The sequence below is a fragment of the Ictalurus furcatus genome, chromosome 4 (assembly GCF_023375685.1).
Source record: "Ictalurus furcatus strain D&B chromosome 4, Billie_1.0, whole genome shotgun sequence".
Lineage (NCBI taxonomy): Eukaryota > Metazoa > Chordata > Actinopteri > Siluriformes > Ictaluridae > Ictalurus > Ictalurus furcatus.
Window position 1 is genome coordinate 8,667,639 of NC_071258.1, and position 20,579 is coordinate 8,688,217.

The 20,579-nt window shown below is 39.1% G+C and overlaps 1 protein-coding gene across 1 annotated transcript in view; it reads right to left on the bottom strand.

Moving 5' to 3' along the window:
- Window positions 1-20,579, bottom strand: part of tmtc2b (transmembrane O-mannosyltransferase targeting cadherins 2b) — a 110,190-nt gene that overhangs the window by 38,316 nt on the left and 51,295 nt on the right. Inside the window, exon 2 of the mRNA XM_053622812.1 lies at window positions 13,650-14,226. Coding sequence (XP_053478787.1) covers window positions 13,650-14,226 — 577 coding nt within the window. The remainder of the gene's footprint in view (window positions 1-13,649; window positions 14,227-20,579) is intronic.

The following is a 20,579-nucleotide window of genomic DNA, read 5'->3' on the forward strand; positions in this document are numbered from 1 at the left end:
TACGTCTCGCGACGTGACAGAATACTCCGGAACAGAAACAAAAAAGTAAACATCCGAAGAGCACGTAGCTCGCGCGCGCCCCCTCATCGAGGTCGTGACATTCGCGCGTCTCACTCTGGTTGCTAGGCTATTTGGTCGTGTCATTAAACACGTCATTGATCGGTCAAATTTATTCTGCATTTTCACTTATTTCGCCGAACACCGAAAATGCTTTTTTTGCTATTTTCGGCCGAATAATTTCGGTTGCCGAACATTCGGTGCATCCCTAGTACAGACCATTTGGTCTGGTGAGCTGCCTTCAGTGGAATAATTCACATAAATGCATGTGATTGGATAACCCACAACAGAGGATCTACTACAGAAGCTGCACTGGTTCATGTTTACGAAACTAGAGTTGCCAAATTATAGCTAGTTTTATTATATGTTGATCATCAGCATTTTTTAAGAACTCGGATTGGGCCACTGAAATACTTTGCTGGGTCTTCATCTCAGCCGTGGTCCACTCCTACACTATGGTCACTATTTACACCTGAAATAGGCTAGTGAACAAGATACAACTAAACAGTCCGCAGTGATGAAAGTGTAAAATGATACAATGGCTTAGTGGTTAGCACATGTGCCTCACACCCCCAGGTTGGGGGTTCAAATCCATCCAAAGCCCTGTGTGTGTAGAGTTTGCATGTTCTCCCCATGCTTCGGGGTTTTCCTCCCCAAGTCCAAAGACATGCGTTATAGGTAGGGCTGCAACAACTAATCGATAATTAAAATAATTGACAACGAATTTCATTATGGATTATTTGGGTCTGTGATGTCACTGTGGATAACCCCCGTCAGTGACATCACTTCCCAATGGTGAAAAATGCATTTCTATGCATAAAACACATCTGAAAAACAGCAGAGGTCACAGACTGAGCTGCTCCGGGAAAAGTGCACGATCCAGGTTGTCCAAAACATGAGAATATTTTATATTAAGCGCATCAAACAAACTTGTAAGCGTATTAACGTGGCTTGCCATGTCAGATCCTGCGACAGATGCGAGTGCTGTTTAATGTATTCCAGACATGTTTTCTTCACCGCAGATGTGACATTTTTACGTTTATATCCCTATCTGTAAACGTTCTAAATTCATGCCAGTATTTCTATTTTACATAAAGACTCGTCCTGACAGTGAGTGAGTCTCCATTACACTTCAATAAATGAGCGCGAGACCACGCATGCACATCAATCAAACAGCACGCAATAGAAAGGAAGAGCAATAACGCTGACTAAAATATTAATTTTGATCAAATATGTTGTTTGATGCTATATTTAGCGATATTTAGAAACAAAAGTAATTGTGTTTTTTATGAGACCAGTAACTGTAATGGGGTTATAACATGTAATTGTATATAAATGTAAGAAGTGCCCTACATTTACAGAATAAAGTAACATGTTACTGAGTTCAAATGAGTGAATGTGTGTGTTACCTCAGAACATTCAACCTCTTACCAGTTAACACTTAGTCGGACCTTTTGTTTTTCTTTTTGTAGCATTTTTAATATAGTACTTTAACTTCCGCTTTAAAGCTTGTGGACAATCCGTTGTTTTTTGTTTTCAAAATATAATGTTAAAATAATTTTTTAAAAATCCTTTGCACAGTATATAGCATAGCCCACATAGATACATTTAATACCTTTTTCATAGCCTTCAATTTGCTCAATGTTTGAAGGACAACATTGGGCAGAATGTGAAATTACATGTTTAAAAAAAACCCAAAACAAAACAAAACAAAAAAACCCCAGAGAAAAACACCTGACCTTTTAATCCAACTAATGACTACCCGAAGAAATAATCAACAGATTCATCGATTATCAAAATAATCGTTAGTTGCAGCCGTAGTTGTAGGCTGACTGGCATTTCCAACTTGTCCACCTCATGTGAAATTCTAGATTTTATTTTAGCTATTAGCTATTAGGTATAAGGGATGCACCTGTATCGGTATTAGGACCAACACTGTTCCAAAATGCTGTGTCAGTAGTTGCAATTTTATGTCATGAACACCCGTTGACTCACAACACAGATCAAACACAAGAACATGGGACATGTCTTTATCTCAGAAACACATTGCTATCATGCCTGTGACATTTTATATACCTTTGAAACAGAATATCACAACATGTGACAATATGACAATACATCATCAAAACTGGTACAATAATATCGCAATACTCTAGACAACATTTCCCCCATGTTTTATTGTTAAATAATATATTTGTATAGACATTAAATTAAAATATTGAAATAAAAGTAACAAATTTTTCATCTTTTAAAACACAAGCACTACTGTGCTTAGTTAACACTGGAGTGCTTCAAGAGCTCTGGTGCTGTAATACTTGTTGCATGAGGGATGTCTGCATCATCATTCATTATTTATAGATGAGATTCTGGCATCCAAAGAGAAAGAGAGAGATTATGATTAGGAGCGTGATATTTATAATTCTACAAATGACTTGGGCATTAATTTGCAGTTAAACTGCTAGTGTAAATGTGTGTTGGTGCCTGAGGGCAGTCTTTTCTTGAGAATGTAAAATACAGATTATTATACAGTTTACACAATTTCTTTCGTATGTACAAGAATATGGCTACTGTGAGGATGTCAGGATTGGGTGCTGGCCAATCTGCAATCTTTAATATTGAGATCTCCGTCTATTTTTCATACTGCTTATCCTACACAGGGTCATGGGGGATCCTGGGGCCTGGAACTCTGGGTATAAGGCAGGGACAGGGTGCCAACCTATCACAGGGCACCAATCCATCACAGGGCACAATCTCACACACATTCACACACTATGAACAATCTGGAAATGCCAGTCAGCCTACAGCGCACGTCTTTGGACTGGGGGAGGTAACTGGAGTACCTGGAGGAAACCCTGAAGCACGGGGAGAACATGCAAGCTCCGCGCACACAGGGCGGAGGCGGGAATCGAACCCCCAACCCCGGAGGTGTGAGGCAAGCATGCCACCAGATTATAGAATATTTAAAAATGGAAAAAAAAATATCTCTATCAAATACCCTCATATTCTAGCAAGTAAAACACTCTGAGAAAATTCCTTGTCATTTATTAGTATTATAATCTCATAGTTGAAACTATAACAGAATACAAAAAAAGAATATAATTTTTCAAATTCACAAATATTAATGAGGTCTTCAACAAAACACGTCTTTAATGTCTACTGACGATTACAGATAACCTCTTCTACAATGCGTAGACAAAAAAGGCAAGCAGTGGAAAGAAAAAGATTTATGATCAACTGTAAATGAAACACATGTGGCTGAATCTCTGTGCAAAGATGTCTGGGAAGACTAGATAAGGGAGTGTCTCATGCTTTTGAGGGGAAAAACAGGAAGCGTGGGTGTTCGTGAATATTTTAATCATGACTCCTTTTTGCAAATCTTAAATGCTGCTTGTTCCAACTGTCCCTGTAGTCTTGGCCTCTACTTACAGCATGATGGCTGGTTACATGCTCTGCTAAACAGCATTCTTCTCCATTACAGAATCCTTGGAGGGCAGAGAAATTCCCAGAGGAGCTTGCTGGAGTTTCCAAGGTTGACGTGAGTATGATTTGTGATCGTCCTAATGCTTCTCTGACCTCTATTGTTTTGGAGGCATGTAGCATCATGGCTGTTATATTGCTTATGAGAACTATGCAGCCATATAAAATCTTAGCCTAGCCTGGTAAAATGATTGAAGTCACAGACTTTTCAAGGCCAAGCTTTATGCAACTCAGCTATTATTTTCATGATCTATATAAAACATGTCCAAGAGGATTATAAAGGAAGCAACTCAGACGGGATCGGCATATCATCAATACGGTAATAGATTGTGACATAATGCAATGCAGAATTTTATTTTTCCTCCTTTTCAATGTTAAACAATTTGTTTTTTTTGTAGACATTAAATTAGGTGTAGAATACAACAAGGTGTGCCATTATAGGAATATAATCAATAACTGTGGGTATAATTATTTCCCACCTCAAAGTTGATTATTTTCTCATAACTGCATGTCCTAACATTTGTTTATATTTCTTAAAAGAACGACATACTTAATAAAAAAAATTCCAGTTAGACCTAATGTTGCGGAACTTCCAACAAACAAGTTAGTTCCACATATGTTACTTTATAGCAGCTATAAACATTCCCTCCCCAGACTTTTTTTTTTCCTTTCTCTTGAAGTTAAAAACAAAACAAAAAACAAAAAATGCTGCTTGCCATGTAACCAAGAAACTGAAATGCCCTCTGTCCTGAAGACATTCCTGTGTCTGAGAACTTCAAGTCACAGATTTTCCTCTAACTGTTATAAAGCTTTAAAACTGGAGACTCATTCCATAAATGCTGTATAAACATCTCACAGCAAACAAGAGCTCCAGTTTTCTTCTTTACAACACTGTGTATTAGTGTTGTATTAAGCTAAAGCTTAAGCTCTTACCAACTGCACTCCATATATTCAATACACAACATTAATTTATCATACGTTTTAAAAGTGAGAGAAAGAGGGAGTGAGGAGGGAGTATGTGGGTGAAAAACAGCTGCAGAATATCATTGATTCAGCTTGAGTCCATTAGCATAAACAGCACAGTTTTCACATAATCAGCACTAGGGAGGAGGCGAGATTGTCCAATTATCTGATAATCCACTTAGTCGTCATTAATCATGCTTAAGCTGCCGTGCTTCTTAAAGTATTACTGATAAATATGCATATAGAAATAGATACTTCAAATACGCCTAGGTAGAGATGAAGTGTGATAATGAATGAGTTCCTTCAGGGTACAAAACTTTTACGGAATGCCTCTTTTGTTTTTTTCCTACACTGTTAAACTGTTCAGTGAGCTTCGTTTAGAATAAAGCAGCAATGAGGTAGGTATGTCACAGCAGATTGAAACCATAATTATCATGTATTTATTTATTTATTCCGAATCCAGCATCATTCACTATTTATCCATGAGAATCTGGCATCCAACGAGAAAGAGAGATAAGTGTGATTATATATCATTATAACAGCTTGGTCTTTAATCTGGAGCTAAATGGCTACTGTGAACGTGTGTTCTTAGGAGCCTGAAGGCAGACATTTCTAGTGAATATACAAGCCTTGCATACAGTTTATACACATTCCTCCTTATATAAGAATATAAACAAGTCAATTCAAGAAGAAATTACAGCCGAAAAAAATCCCGAAATGCATACATCTGTACTTTTTAGAGTATTTATGAGTATTGATCTATCTGATTGCATTTAAAAAGCCACAAAAAAAACAACATTTAAAAAAAAAATAAAAAATCTTCAGAAATCAATTGATAAGTGTCAGTGTTAAGAAAATCGCTGATGCATAAAACTTCAATCTGCCTATGTAGAAGTTTATGTACACATACATATTACTCTTACATAAATAAGTTGACAGTACATTGACCATGTGATGGGATACAACATAATGAGATGAGCAATACCTCAGAAATGCTTTAGCTAGGCAAGATTAGTTGATTGCATCCTACAGAAAGTCTATAGCTCATGTTAGTTAACATGCACAATGAGACAGATTAACTATATGGAAACTGCTTCCAAGAATCATCACTGCTTCTGCTAATTAGCAGCTACATAATATGATGCAATGAAATATATAGTGTACATTAATTTCACTCATTTCAGATTTGAAAGGCAGTGATGCCAAAGTACACTGGTTAGCTAAGTAAACTAGCCAGCCAATTGTTCTGCTAGCAACTCTACTGCCCCAGCTTTTTTTTTTTAAGATATCTTGGCTTATCCCTGATCAACTTTTGTACACTTTCAAGTTTTAACTGAACCATTCTTATAACAAGCTGCCGTACATAACCTAAATTTGAACTATGCGCAGAAGAAAAATAAAAGTGAGTCAGTTGAGCTGGCAGCTAAATGTTAGGCGGTAACTAATAATCAGGAGTAACAGCAGTGCCACAAGACTCAGGCAGCATCTAAAAGGACCTCCTCCTTCACCACACACTGAGTACAGACATATAAAATCTAATGTAATATGGTATTGCTTGGGGATGTGTACATATCTACCTCTAAAAAGGAGCTACAAAACAACAGGAAACAACATGTTCTCCAACAAAGTAAAATGAAAGTTTATGTGTGTCAAGCATCCTGCGTGTCTTGTAAATGATTGCAATTCCCAGGAAGACTAAGTAGTTAAGACCTTTTCATAAAAGAAAATAGCACAGCCTAAAGATATGCTTCTGCTCCTATTCAGGAAAGTAATTCAAGCAAAGCTCCTCCCATCAGCAGAAAGGTTACGTTTCACTTAATTGTTCATTTAAACTAAAACAGAATAGGTGACTGTGTTGAAACTTTAAGAAGATTTCTCAATTAATTGATTTTTATTATATAAAATGTTTACTCAAACACACACACACACACACACACACACACACACACACACACACACGCCTTTGGCAATACACCCTGTCAAACTTTCACTTTAAGGGAAAAGCAACATTGTAGTTTGCATTGTGGAAAAACAGATTAATTGCCAAGTCCAAGGAAAGATATTTTACTGCACACTGCTAATGAACAATTCTGAGCTCATACTAAAAAATAACAGTGTGCTTTCCAAACTTTGCTACGTGTTCCTGACATCAGTATCTGTTATTGAAAATGAGCCGATTAACCACTTCCACCTAGAAAATAAGCCAATAAAAGTTTTTTTTTCCACATTAAGATAAGCTAACTACACCACAGATATGAAACAGCTGCCAGACAGATTGCATTCTGGTGGTAGAAAGAGAATAGTACTAACACAATTGTCCTATACGAGCCAAAACTCAGCTTATTGCTCTTCATAGATCTACTTCTGATATCAGCTGACCTCTGACCTCTGATGCTGTACTGAACAATGATGTACTTGACCATTGGATGTAGCGGCTAACTGCTTAGAAGCATTACTGCAATCAGTTATGGCAACTGTAATGAGTGTTTTCACGCAATTTGCCAATACTAAAATTTTATTTATTAAAGATAGACACTTTTTATCTGTGGATTTTCATATTTAATGTTATTGAACCTCTGCCAAAACAAGTTCCTGTTGTAAGCGAGGTTATAGTAGATAAAAACAGTCACTCCTTCACCGACTTCTCTATTTTTTCTATTTTTTTGACCAATCAGATTTGAGAATTCAACACCGTTGTGGTTTTATACAAAATTAAGGTGACATTACTATTCAATCTTTCTTAAGAAGAATACTAACCGTAAGCTGCCAAAAAAGTCAAATAACAAAAAGTATGTGGTTGTTTTAGTATGGAGAATGCAAAAGCAATTACAATCAAATCCAACAATTAAAATATAATAAAATAGCAAATATATGGTGAAAACTCTAACAATGCAAAAAAAAAAAAAAAGTAGTGGATACCTGATTCCAGTCTCTCACAGGATAAATTTCCTCCGCTCTTTTTTTTTTTTTTTTAAATACATGTATCGAGTATATAAATATAGATTAAATACAACCCTATTTACTGTCAGTATTTGTTTATTTTACTATTAATATATTTTCTTAATTACTGATTTCATTTGCAAATTTTTATATGTATTTGTTTCATTTTCTTCTTCATTAATCTCTATGTAATTTATTTTCCTGTTATTTATTTATATTATTTATGTCCATTGACAACAAAGTCAATTGTACATATCTGGTTCAATCACTGGCTGCTTTCCACATTCATACACATGTACAGTAATATGTCATATTTAAAATAATAATGTATTTATTGGGCTTTTAGGTTCTTTTGCATTCAATTTTTAGGTAAGAGTATACATTAATAGCTGTGTTAAAATGCTTTATATACATAAATAATATTTATACAAGAATAATGTGATAAAGTGGAAAACATGCAGGTGATGTTGTAATCCAAGCCATTTCATTTGGCATAACAATAAATGATTATTTTGTCTGGCCGAGCAATGGCGAAAAGCATTTAAGAGCTCTGCTAAGCTCTCCCCTGAGCCGCAGAGCTGCAAACCCTGACTTTCTGTTAATGCTATAAGAACTAATACTCCCAAATATCTTTCACATGTACACACACAAACAGCAAACTATGTTTTAAATTCAGAATCAGAAATTATTACATCAGAAATTACTTCAAAAATTGAAACCTAGCATATGCTTATCCACGCTGAGGAAAAACAACAACCGTGCCCAAGTTGCTTTGACGCCGCATTGCTGTCAGGCTATCATTATTCGTAGTTAAAAGAGAGAATCTGAAGAATAGCGGACTGGCCATTAAACACCGGCACACACAAAAAGCATTAGCATGTGAAAGCCTGCATGGACAAATTGGCCGCAAATTACACTGGGTTTAGCACGGATTTAGAACAAGAGCGTGGGTGGGATAACAATAATAGCAATGTCGCTAACAAACCAATGCGACGACACAATTTGGTGCAGTTTCACATGCATAAGGCTAACTACTAATAACAAAAATGACCTTTTTTCTTTACTAATGATTCAACTAGTGGAGCTAAAACCACCCAAAAGTCCCTGATAGTACAACTGCAAATTCTCTTCTGAAACCAGGTCTGACGTGTAACATAGCTGGTCACGGTGTGTCTGAATGAGTACCAACAAATTTAAGTGTACACTAGCACACAGTGCAGCCATTCTTAGCAGCGCCTGGCTAGCTCAGTGCCTTGGCCCAGTGACATTTAGTTAATCCCTGGAAGTGCTGGGCTACGTTGTTCAGCTCCCATTGACCCTGAGGAAATGGATACAGAAGCTTTCACTGAGATTAATCCCCTGCGGTGTTTAGCCCAGTAGTAAATGGGGGGAAGGTTATATCCTGGATACGGACCATCAATGGCCTAATAAAAACCTCTACACAAGCAGAGGATATTAATTACACTGTTTAAACAAGAACTGTGTATCTCTCTGGCTTAGCTTCAGCAACATGCACCACGTAACACGCCTACACATATACCGTTACACTGCACGAGTGTATTATACACTTCTATTCAATTCCAACTGAAATCTACAAGCCACTCATGACTATAAAGTGATTATGAATGACAGTTTAAAAGAGTAGTATGAACGCTTTTTAAGACATTGGATGAATATTTAGAAGGAACAGAGACCACATGACCTTAGCACGGCTATTAAGATCTGTGGTTTTCAAAGTGGAGCATGGAGATCCTTAGACAGCTGTAAGCTACAGTAATAGGATCCGTGATGATGATGATTGTGGAAACGACTACCAACTTCTAACAGTTATGCAGTCTGTACAGGATTTCGCAGAAATTTTTTGTGATTGTTGCGGCCAAAAATGCTTGATTTTTCTCCGGCGTTTTAAAAAATTATTATTATTATTATTTTTTTTTTTTGCGAAACTGCATTTGCACGAAATTGTTTTGCACGGTCTATTGGAGTGATGTTTATTGATAAATGAAACCTTTTAGCTGTTCTCATGTTCGACGCACGTGAATCGAAGAGGGCTTTGGCTCAATGCGAGTTGTGATGATGTCACATGACATGTCTTGGCCCAAATCTGTGGAAAATCTGCAAGCATTTTGAAAAATTGCAAACATCTCAGAATATTCCTTGATAGAGTTTGCTTGATTTCTGCGATCGCGAAAATCACAAAATCCTGGAGGGACTGATTATAGTTAAAGGCTCATCTGAATTACTGTCATGTGACAATGAAGTGTTCTTGGGTATTTGCTAATTTCCCTATAGCTCAATAAATTAAAAACAAGCATTAATAATGTCAACTTGATTCCAAGTATAATTTTAAAGTGCTATTAATAGAATACAAAATGTTTTGAACAGTTTTGGATCATGTTCAGGAATAAAATGCTCATAATTAATCAACAATTACAATCTTTAATTAGTTAAAGAATGATGCACACTAAAGCCGGTATAAACAGTTGTTTCCTCACTAGCCTCTCTTTTTCTCTTCCTCTTATTATTTCTTGAAGTTAATCAGACAAAAAGAAAGAAACACAGCTTGTCATGTTACTGAGAAACCACAAAGCTCTTGGTCCTAAAAAGCGTGCAGAGAAAAATGCAGCTTTACTTCTATTACAAAGCGCTGACACCGAAGACTTCTTGAAAAAAATTTAAAATAAACATCTCTTAAAGTTTTTTTTAAGCTTTCTAAAAAGTTCTACACAGAAGCGTTGCGACCGTTGGTCGACTGCTTACACAGACGAGGAACACAGCCAGTAATGTGTCCCTCGGTGCTGAGGTCTTTTCAAGCTTTCAGACACACTGCTTTGTAAATAAGATGCAGAAAGACATACGAAAGTGTTTATTATGAGCTGCTGACACGCAGTGCCTTAGCATGTCATTGCCTTGTTTTTCGCTTTGATCCAAACATGTTTAGTGCTGCAGGAAGCAGTTTGTCAGCTCTTCAGGTCAGTTTGTCAGGATTTATCACAGAACTGCAATGTCATTGATGAAGTAAATTTGTCCTTCAGATCGAGGATCAGAGACGTTTCGCAGAGCTTAAAATGTTTCATTGGTAATTCTGGCAGCTCTCTCCTTTATAATCAGTCTTCATATGTGATGTGGCATGTTGTCAAACGGGAAACTGTGGAATTATTTGCCTCCGGCTTGGCGCTAGCCCCGTGAACTGTACCACAGGGTGACAGCTCTGAGAATAGCTGAGTGGAAAAACATGTAGGGTATGTACACATAGTATGAGTGTTTGATGAAGCCAGTGTGCACGGCCCAGGCAAACACATACTAAATCAGAGTTTATATTTCATCAGAACTGCTTTGGAGAAGGGTCTGAAATGGATCTTCTGAATGCGCCGTACGGTTACAATCTTTCAGAACAGTAAGAGGGTCCTAGCTGCCCCGAAACAATGAGCCATGTTAGTAAACAGAAAGGTGTGATATTGTATGTTAAAGTGTATGCTTTACTGTTATCTGTTAAAGGGTAGTAGAGCAGTTAGCGTTGTCAGCTCACAGCTCCATGGTTGCTGGTTCGATCCTGAGCTCGGGTTCCTGTCCGTGTAGTGTTTTGGATATTCTCCCACAAGTCTGTGAGGTTTTCCTGCAGGTTTCCTCCTATCCCAAAAAACATACTAGTAGATAGATCAGAGCGCAGGGTCAGCTATGATACGACGGCCCTGGAGCACATCGGGTTAAGCGCCTTGCTTAAGGACCCAATAGAGGCAGTTTGGAAGTGCTGGGGCTTGAACCCTGACCTTCTGATCAGTAATCCAGAGTTATAACCATTGAGCCACCAGTATAAAGTGGTTACAGAAAGTGAGTGAGCCATTCAGTACGTTTACATGGACAACAATAATCCAATATTAACCCGATTAAGACAATACTCTGAATAAGATACTACCATGTAAACAGCAATTTTTTATTACCTTAATCCGATTAAAGTCGCACTCGAAGTAAACACAAATCGAATTAAGACATGCGAGTACTCCTGTTTTAGTCGCATTATGGACGTGTATTACAGACATGTACACACCTTAATCACACTATTAACGTCGTGTGGTCACGAACTGAAATACATGCATCTCAGCTACTATATAGTAGGTAAGTATGCGGTTTGGGACGCAGCCCACGGCTTCAAGCAGTTGTCTATTTGTACGTACAGCATGACAAATAATTAAGCGCACTTGAAGTGTTCGTAAAAATTTTAAATAAAAACACCCAAAACTGTATACAGTACCGTAACGAAGACGAACTGTATGTTGATACGTGAAATTCTGGAGGGAACGTCGGACGGTGTGGCGCAGTGATGTAATGACGTGTACTGTTAATCGCTCTATGTTCTATAACATGTAAAACCTGAACATGAAAGGAGTATTATAAAAGCGACTCATGTAAACACCTTAATCAGAACATTGTCTTATTCAGAATAAGGTCAATAATTAGATTACTGCTGTCCACGTAAACATAGTCACTGACTGATGTCCCATATTTTAACTCAAAAGAGCAACCTAATTTACAAAAGTACCTAAACATTGATTTTGTAAGGAACAGCTCCACTGTCCTGACTTGCAGTGGATCCAGTTGATTGAGTAGTGAAGTTATGCAGAATAAGTTAAGAAAATTAAATGATGTAGCATTTGTCTTTGGTCAATTAAAGCATCATTTTTTTAAAGACACCTGCTTAATTCGAAGAGAACAATGCTTCCACCTCACTATGAGAAATGCACTTAAATTAACACATTCGCTACTCCGAAACTCTAATAAGTGTGTCTGAGGAGAAGAGAATATCACAGACAGTCAGACCCTTTGGTTTTCCAATCCAAATTTCCGATTCATTCGCACGTCAATATCAAAGTCTCTGTGCAGGTGGGTGGACAGTACAGACACTTCAGTTTCGGACGGCTCCACCCCATCTAAAGTGTCCAAAGCCTGTTGGCACTGAAGCACAACTCAGGCTTCAGGTTTATACTTTAATGACCAGTCTGACTGAGCTTCTGAAAGGTCTGTATCCAGTCGGTAAAAGAAGATGCTGTCAGCTGTGAAGCCATGAATATGATGATTGCATCAGAGGCCTCAATCACTTACGTGAAATGAGAGAGAGAACTACAGCTCATGGCAAACAGCTCACAGCCTAGAGCATTTATTTTAAAGGATAGTGATATACACATAGATTACACATAGACGTGCAGACGTTAAACTGCATCACTACATCCTGAAGTAGCCATGACCTCAAGTCACAGTGGTGCACATGTCGTGTTTAATTTGTACAATCTCACTGGAGGTCGACGAAGTCACCAGGTCTCATGGGTAGATGTTAAATGTTCCTGACAAGCCACAGCTGAGGAAATGCTGCTCCGATGGTCAGATGCTTGAAAAGAGGGTTTGCACTAAAGAGAATTGCATCACTATGTGAAATCCGTTTCTTGCCAGTGATTTCGGTTAGCTTCAGACACTTTTTCTTCCTTCTCTCTGTTTAGCAAACACACACACACACACACACACACTCTCTCTCTCGCTTTCTCTTCCAGATTATGATTTATCTCCACACTAATTGATTTCTCATGTAAGAAAACGACTTCCACATCATTATTTGTCCTAAGAGGACCATTCATCTCCATCGCCTGCCCTGCATTAATGCGGCAATTAAACCTTTTTGAACATTATCAAGCCACTCTCAACTTTATTATTGTGGAAATTGTGTCATTATCACGGGTTCATTAAATTAGAGGTTGAATCACTGGTGCTTATAGAGCTGGTATTTACAGTGTTCGGAGCAAGAGCAACGCTTTACTGAACCATTACACACTTCCTATATGAAATCACAAACACAAACTCATTGGCCCGTTGCATTTAAACAAACCGAGCACAAATGTTTCTTTTGTTTGCCTCTGCTCTTGTATATTTTTGCAGCACTGTAGAATAAAAACCCCACTCCAGTTCATTTCAGATCATCCAGCTGAATATACACAGAAACCGATTTCCTAATGAAAAGCAAACAACATACGCGCGCACACAAATTTACGCCCACTGGCTCCGCACAACGATATTGGCTTTCCACCCGTGGGTCACTGAGCACTCATCGAGGTAGAAGGGAGTGGAGGAAATCACTTGCATGTGTCAGGAAAAAAAAAAAAAAAAAAACCCACAGAGCTGACTTGCCAAAAATCACAACGAAAACACAACACAAACTTGTTTACCTTGTAGAAGATTCCGGGGAGTTGCTGCAGCTTCATCCGGTGGAAGACAAACACGTCGTAGACAGCTGCCACGGCGAGCACGGTGATACCCTGCTCCTTCCACAACACGCTGCAGGCTGAGCAGGCCAGGCTGCCCACGAACCACGCCCAACACTGACGCTGTGCCCCCTCCGCCCGCTGGTCACAATGCCCCACATAGCAGAGCAATGCCAGGAGGAAAAACAGCGCAGCACCCACATCAGCCCGGCCCACGATGCCCGCAACAGCCTCGGTGTGAACAGGATGCGAGGCGAAAAGCAGGCCTGCTAGCAGCCGCCAACAGCCCGTACCCAGCAGCAGGCGCGCCAGGTGCGTGAACAGTGCCGTTACAGCGCAGTGCAGTGCCACGTTGGCCAAGTGGTAGCTCCATGGCTCCAGGCCACTCAGGGCATAGTTGATGCGAAAGGAGAGTGTACAGAGTGGCCGATAGGACTTGTGGCTGCCGCTGTGTGTGAGCAGTGTACCCCAGAAATCATTGTAGAACACGTTGGTCCATGGCGTCTCGGGAAGCAGGTCCTGGTTGGTTTTGATAGCACGGCTGGAAAATAACAGGAGAAAGAATATTTGTGAAACCTTTTTGTGAAGCACTCTACATGGACTCTACCTGCACTCACTACAGCATCAGTGCTGCACAACAAAGCGGACAGAAGTCATTCATTTTTAATGAAAGCTTCATAGCAACTTGAAGAAGAGAATCTTTTTTTAAAGAAATGTTGCACGGTAAGCAAGGCGACACCTGATTTGTGGGTATCATGGCCAAGACATGTGTTTTTTCAGTACATTCTAGCCATGTAGTTTGGCCACTAGTGTCCAACAAAGTGCAAGGTGAAAAATTGCTGCCATTATGAACACTTCTTTTTTTTCTTTTTTACACAAATCGCAATACATGTGGTAAACGTCTCAAACTCCAGGCTTGTGGGCAAAATACTGCGTTCGGCCTGCACAAACTTGCAAAAAGTTATACTGAAATGGCCCGTGGTATGCTATTACTCAACATTTTTACACTATCTAGAATTCACAGCAGACTTGTAGCATAGCAGCCACTCACGTTCCACGCATGCCACTGCCACTGTATAGCACATGGGCTCGCACCTTACAGGGCTGAAACGCTAAGTGTTCAAAATCAACACCTCTCTGCTGTGTTTGATGCAAGTCAACCATGCACCACCCACTGTAGAGACGTACAAACATGTTGGGGAAAAAAAAGCGAAAAGTCGTTGGAGCATGAAGACAAGAGAGATTAGTGTCTGAGGAAGGTATGTCTCTCTTAGCAGACACGGTGTGAGTTCTTAAATAATCTTAAATCATTTTAATAAACTTCATCACCTAGGCCTAATAGTGTATACAGTTAATAATCTACTGGTAATCAACAGCATAGATAATATATATTAGAAAAAAATGAATAGCCTTAGATTATGGCCCTTCAAGGGTTCACACAAATGGTAATGTAACCTGGACGGAAATTGAGTTTGATGCATCTGATCTATACATTCCCGCTGACCAAACAAATATCATCTCTCTCTAACAGTACCATATACTCTGATCAGCCATAACATTAAAACTACCTAAACACTGTTGCAGACCAAGTACACCCCTTCATGGTAACGGTATTCCCCAATAGCAGTGGCCTCTTTCAGCAGGATAATGAAATGCACCCTGCCACACTGCAAAAATTGCTCAGGAAGGCTTTGAGGAACATGACAGAGTTCAGACTTAACCTGGCCTCCAAATTCCCCAGATCTCGATCCGGTCGCGCATCTGTAGGATGTGCTGGACAAACAAGTCCGATCCATGGAGGCCCCACATCGCAACATACATGACTTACAGGACAGCACACCTTCAGAGGTCTTGTGGAGTCTATGCATCGACAGGTAGCTGTTTTGTGGCACACAGGGGACCTACACTATATTAGGCAGGTGGTGTTAATGTTTTACTGTATAAGCACATATGTGGTAAAAGTCATGCAAAAAGGATCAGACCTCTCCACTGACAATAATTGATAAAATCGATACTCATTGACATATTCGGGGTCATTTTGGCTTTTCAACTGAAGCAGATTTAAATTTGCTCACCTTTCCGTTTATAACCAAATACCCCATGTACATATTCTGACTTTTATTATCAAACAGGATCACCTAAACATCCATTATGTACAACAGTAAATATGGAACACAGCTTTCTATTAAAGAGCTCAAGTTCTTTACTGGATATTAACTTTTATTCATTTTATGTAATGTGACTACAGAGAGGCACAACTGAAACCCAGCACTGAGACGAGCAGATGAAGCGTAAAAGTCTCATTCAAAGGCTTTCTCTTACAGAGATCATTTTCAAGAAAAATCAGACTTTATATAATAACAACGCAACCAAGATGAGTTTGGGTTTTAATCCAATCCTATACTGTATATATAATACACTGTATATATATATATATATATATATATATATATATATATATATATATATATATATATATATATATATATATATAATACTCTATATTAATCCAATGCTATATTGTAGATATTGAATTATTCATAGTAATTACTCAATATATTGCTTTAAAATGTATAAGTTAATAATAATAATAATAAGAAGAAGAATGATAAGAAGAAGAAGCCACTTCAAGAGGTAAAGTTAAAAGATAATTTGTTTATATTTTCCCAGCAGTTTCACAATGTGTGTTATGTGACGGTTGGAATAGCAGAGCTCTCTGGTTGCTAAGAAAATTGAACTGAATTGAAACACTCTGCACACGGACATTGCTTTAGGGAGAAAAGGACAGAGCTTCTCACATATCTCAGCGCTTGCTCAGTGACTGCACGAAGGGCCCCGAGTGGACAGCCGTCGACATTCATCACCTCCTGTGCTGACAAGCCAGCCTTGAAAGATGTCTAAAAGAAGTGGACTGACCCTCCTATTCTTGCCAGGAGAGTGTGAAGTGCAGCATGATTGCATGTGTGTGTGTAATGAGAGGATGAAAGTGTGTGAACTGAACGGTGACAGAGCTATCCAGCTTTCTGAAGGTCATTTATCTTTCAGCACCTGTGCCCGGCTTTCACACTTTCACCTTCAAGCTTGAGCTGCACTTAAATCCAGAGTCTGTCCTTGGATCAGGATGATGGATAGTGATGGAATCGTGCAAGGCCATATCGATTATACGAGATGAGATGTTCTTTTCAGCCAAATGATACTCCACAGTGTGGAGATAAAACCAATAAAATCCCTGAACGATTTCATAATTATTAGGAGTCCATTTGGAGCAGAAGCGGGAGAATTAATTCAATTCTAAAGGCATCCACCATTAACAAGAAGGCTGTATTCATATCGAGTACTTTTTAGTTAAAATTCATGACATTCTGCCTGGGAACTGTGTGGTGTTTACTAAATAGCTTAACGCTCGCGAGACAAAGACAGCCCAGGAGAGCGTGTACGTGAGGTAGTGACCAGACTACGGAGACAAAGGCAGAAAATGATTCAGCCTCCTCCTGTGGATTCGGGGATCAAGGACGTGCACCACACCTATAAACATAGAGAAACGAAACAACGAAAAAGAAGAGGGAGGTCCATACTGGCGTAACAAAGCATGGCGAGACCAAGAGTAAAGCCAACTCAATCAAACTGGTGGGCATGTGGTAGGCAGAGGGGAAAGGGGCAAACAGAAAAAAGGAAAGAGGATAAGTAAGTGATGGAGAGAGACATAAAGAATGATTTGTTTGTTCTCGCTTAGCGTGTAGAGCAACCTGGGGAACATCCAAATTTGTTTGCCGAAAGGCACAATAAAACAGGAAAACCGCAGGGCAGAACAGAAAGAGATAGCACCGGATAGATGCCCCGGGGGCCACACCCACCCCCTGAGGTGCATGCTGTCTACTCTGGCCCTGACAAAACACACACACTCTCTAACCTATTTATCAGTCATCTACGACACAGTCTTGGTTGCCCTACAATGTGATGTCTTACTGTGAGTCACACACACACATTCTGCCCTTACAGAAGGTGAGTGTGTGTACACAGGGGGAGTATTGGCAAGCGTCATTAGTCTCCTTTGTGATGTGTGTGGAAACATACAGGCCTGTAATTAAAATCTGCGATGGATGGAACAAGGCGCATGTGACTACACGCTTTTCTACGCCACAATACAATCACTCCCCACGGCACTCGTAATTACCGCAGGCAATTAAGACTGCAACAGAAAAACAACAGATGCACGCAGACCCGGGACGCCCATGTCAAAAAGACAAACGCTGCGACGGAGAACAGATACGTCGAGATAAACAGATAATTGGACAAATACGGCTGTTGTAGTAGAATCTGATCCTGTATAAAATGTATAGTATATACAGTCTGAGTACGAACAGTCGTTGTTTTACGAGCTTCTTTATTTGAAGGACCAAAAAAAAAAAAGGAAAAAAAACCGAGCACAGATATAACCGAAAGCTATAGACTATAGAAATAATAATGAATTTAAAACAAGCTCATTAATAGAATATTGTGATCTGAATTACAGCCAGCACTACTGTACAATCTGCTATTCTGGAAAATTAATCCTCACCTTTCTGACCAATAAGATACAAGACTTCATTTACATAGTATAAACTCTTCAGAACTCGTCAGTTCCTCAATCAGATTTTCAGACCAGCGTTGTATGAAGCCAAACATTTCATCCTTCCATGCAGTATTTTGCCACTTTGATCAGATGCTTATATCTGGCATACTGCCTTGTTTTGCTGCCTGTAGTGACCGTATCCACCTGCCACCTTACCGAACAGATGGAGACGACGAGATTTCAGCACACTGTTCGACACACTGCCAAACGCAGCTCTACAATTAGAGAGTCTCAAGTCAAGGGCAAAAGGAAGGCTTTACAGTGTTTGCAAAAACTCAATACAGAAAGCTAGCTAAGCAAGCAAAAGCTCCGTGAAAATGAACGATCCGTCATCAACACATTAACATTAACCGCACAATGTAAAAATAATTCCATCCTTCCTTTTGGCAGGCATCTTTTTCCTCCTTTCTTTCTGTTTATTCAGGTCCATTTTACACGCTATAAACCATTTGTCAAATGAATGCCTCATCCTGCTGGGTAGAAAGCTAGTATAGGAGACCCAAGCTGTATGCAGGATTATTTCACTACGACAGGCTTGGAAAAACCAACACCACTCAGCAACCCGGGGGCGAAAACTGAAGTTTCTGCCATGCTTAGCTCAGTCAGGGGTCTCAATGAGGAGCTCTTTGGTAAAAGAATCTGTAGTTTGTCATATTCAGAAATGCCTAAAGTGAGGCACTGATGAGAACTAGGACTGGGCAATAGGACGATATAATACTAATTACTGTAGTACTAATTATGTTACAGTACACAATATCTTTCTATTATAAAAAAAAAAGTTTAAAAAAATTTTTTTTTACAACAGTCCATGACATGAATGGAAGCAGCTGATTTAATGTCTTTCTACTTATTTGAATGTTTAAAATTGCAAAGTGCTACTTTAATTTTTACAGATTTCTAAATATTTCCCTCCTTTTCAGTGTTAATTGTAATGCATTATTAAATAAAAGTATAATTAAACAATTGTAAACAATCTCCTGATACATTCTGTGTAAAATGTCTTCAAATATCATGAGATATGTTTGTAACCTGTAATGAGAATAATACGATGAGAAAGGCCATTTAATAGAAGTAATCATTTAAACAATCTCGCACATAAGGGATAACGTCAGATTTCACTGTCCGCTCGTAAAAACAGAAGAGCATCACCTTCCTCTCTCACTCACCATTTTCCACCAATGTTCAAAGGCATATTAATGGGAAATCCAATGTACAAGTTGTGGACAAAGCAAACACTGGACTCAAAGTTCCACAATGCAATGCAGCTATATGATGAACTTGAGTGCCGAGTAATAGCTTGGCACGGCTAATTAGCTATCTATGAGATGACAAGCACATTGAAATAGTAACAGTATTAAAGTTGAAGCTTGGGAAACATATCTTTTCAAGCCCAGTGTACAGATGAGGAGGTGTGAGAGCTCGACAGACTGAAGGACTAAAGTGCCGCTGCATTAGGTCGAGACGATTCAAGAGCTAATGCCTTCTGGCGCCTTTCATAATACTCCAAGTCTTTCCTAACAAGCCGTGAAAGTAACATGAAACTTTAACCTGGCGCAATATTATTACTATTATTAGTTGAGTAATTCCAGCATCACATTTGTGTAGTAATAGAGAGGTGAAGAGAAAAAAAAAACAAAAAAAAATAAAGGAGGGAATTCTAGAGTTCTAGTGATGCATTTACCAGTCAGTAAAACATTCTTTGTTAGCCCGCACACCTCTGGCCTCTTGAGGGGATGGTGGGATCACGTGACCACCAACACCAAAAAGTCTACACCGCCTCAGCCGGGGCTTCTGAAACGGCTCCTGTCAGAACCCGTTTGCCCATCACGTTCGCCCTGCCGTGAGTAGCGTGGTCTGCCATGCTGGGTTGGAGCTGTGCTAATGAGGAGTGATGTTCAAATGGAGCTGCTGTAATCTGGACCTTGCATTCCCCAGACTAAAGGAGAAATTCAGTAAACTCTGCGGCTGACTGAGAAACCCTTAGCGGTGTAAATAGCATTCTGACGTTTCCAGACCAGCACTGCCTGGCTACATGAAAAACAAAGGCATGCAATTTCAGCTGAAAACAAAAGACACCATAAAAAGTAATCAAAACATATCTGCAATGTAGATCATGTTTGAATGAAACACTTGAATTAAACTTAATATAGAATCTAACAAACTATAAAAAAAAAATGATGTAAAACATGATCTCTCATCAGTAAACAATGAAATGCTTTTTGCGGCAGCATTAGGGAAGTGGAAGGCAGCATTGGCAGTTAGGGGACAGTGTTTTTTGCCAA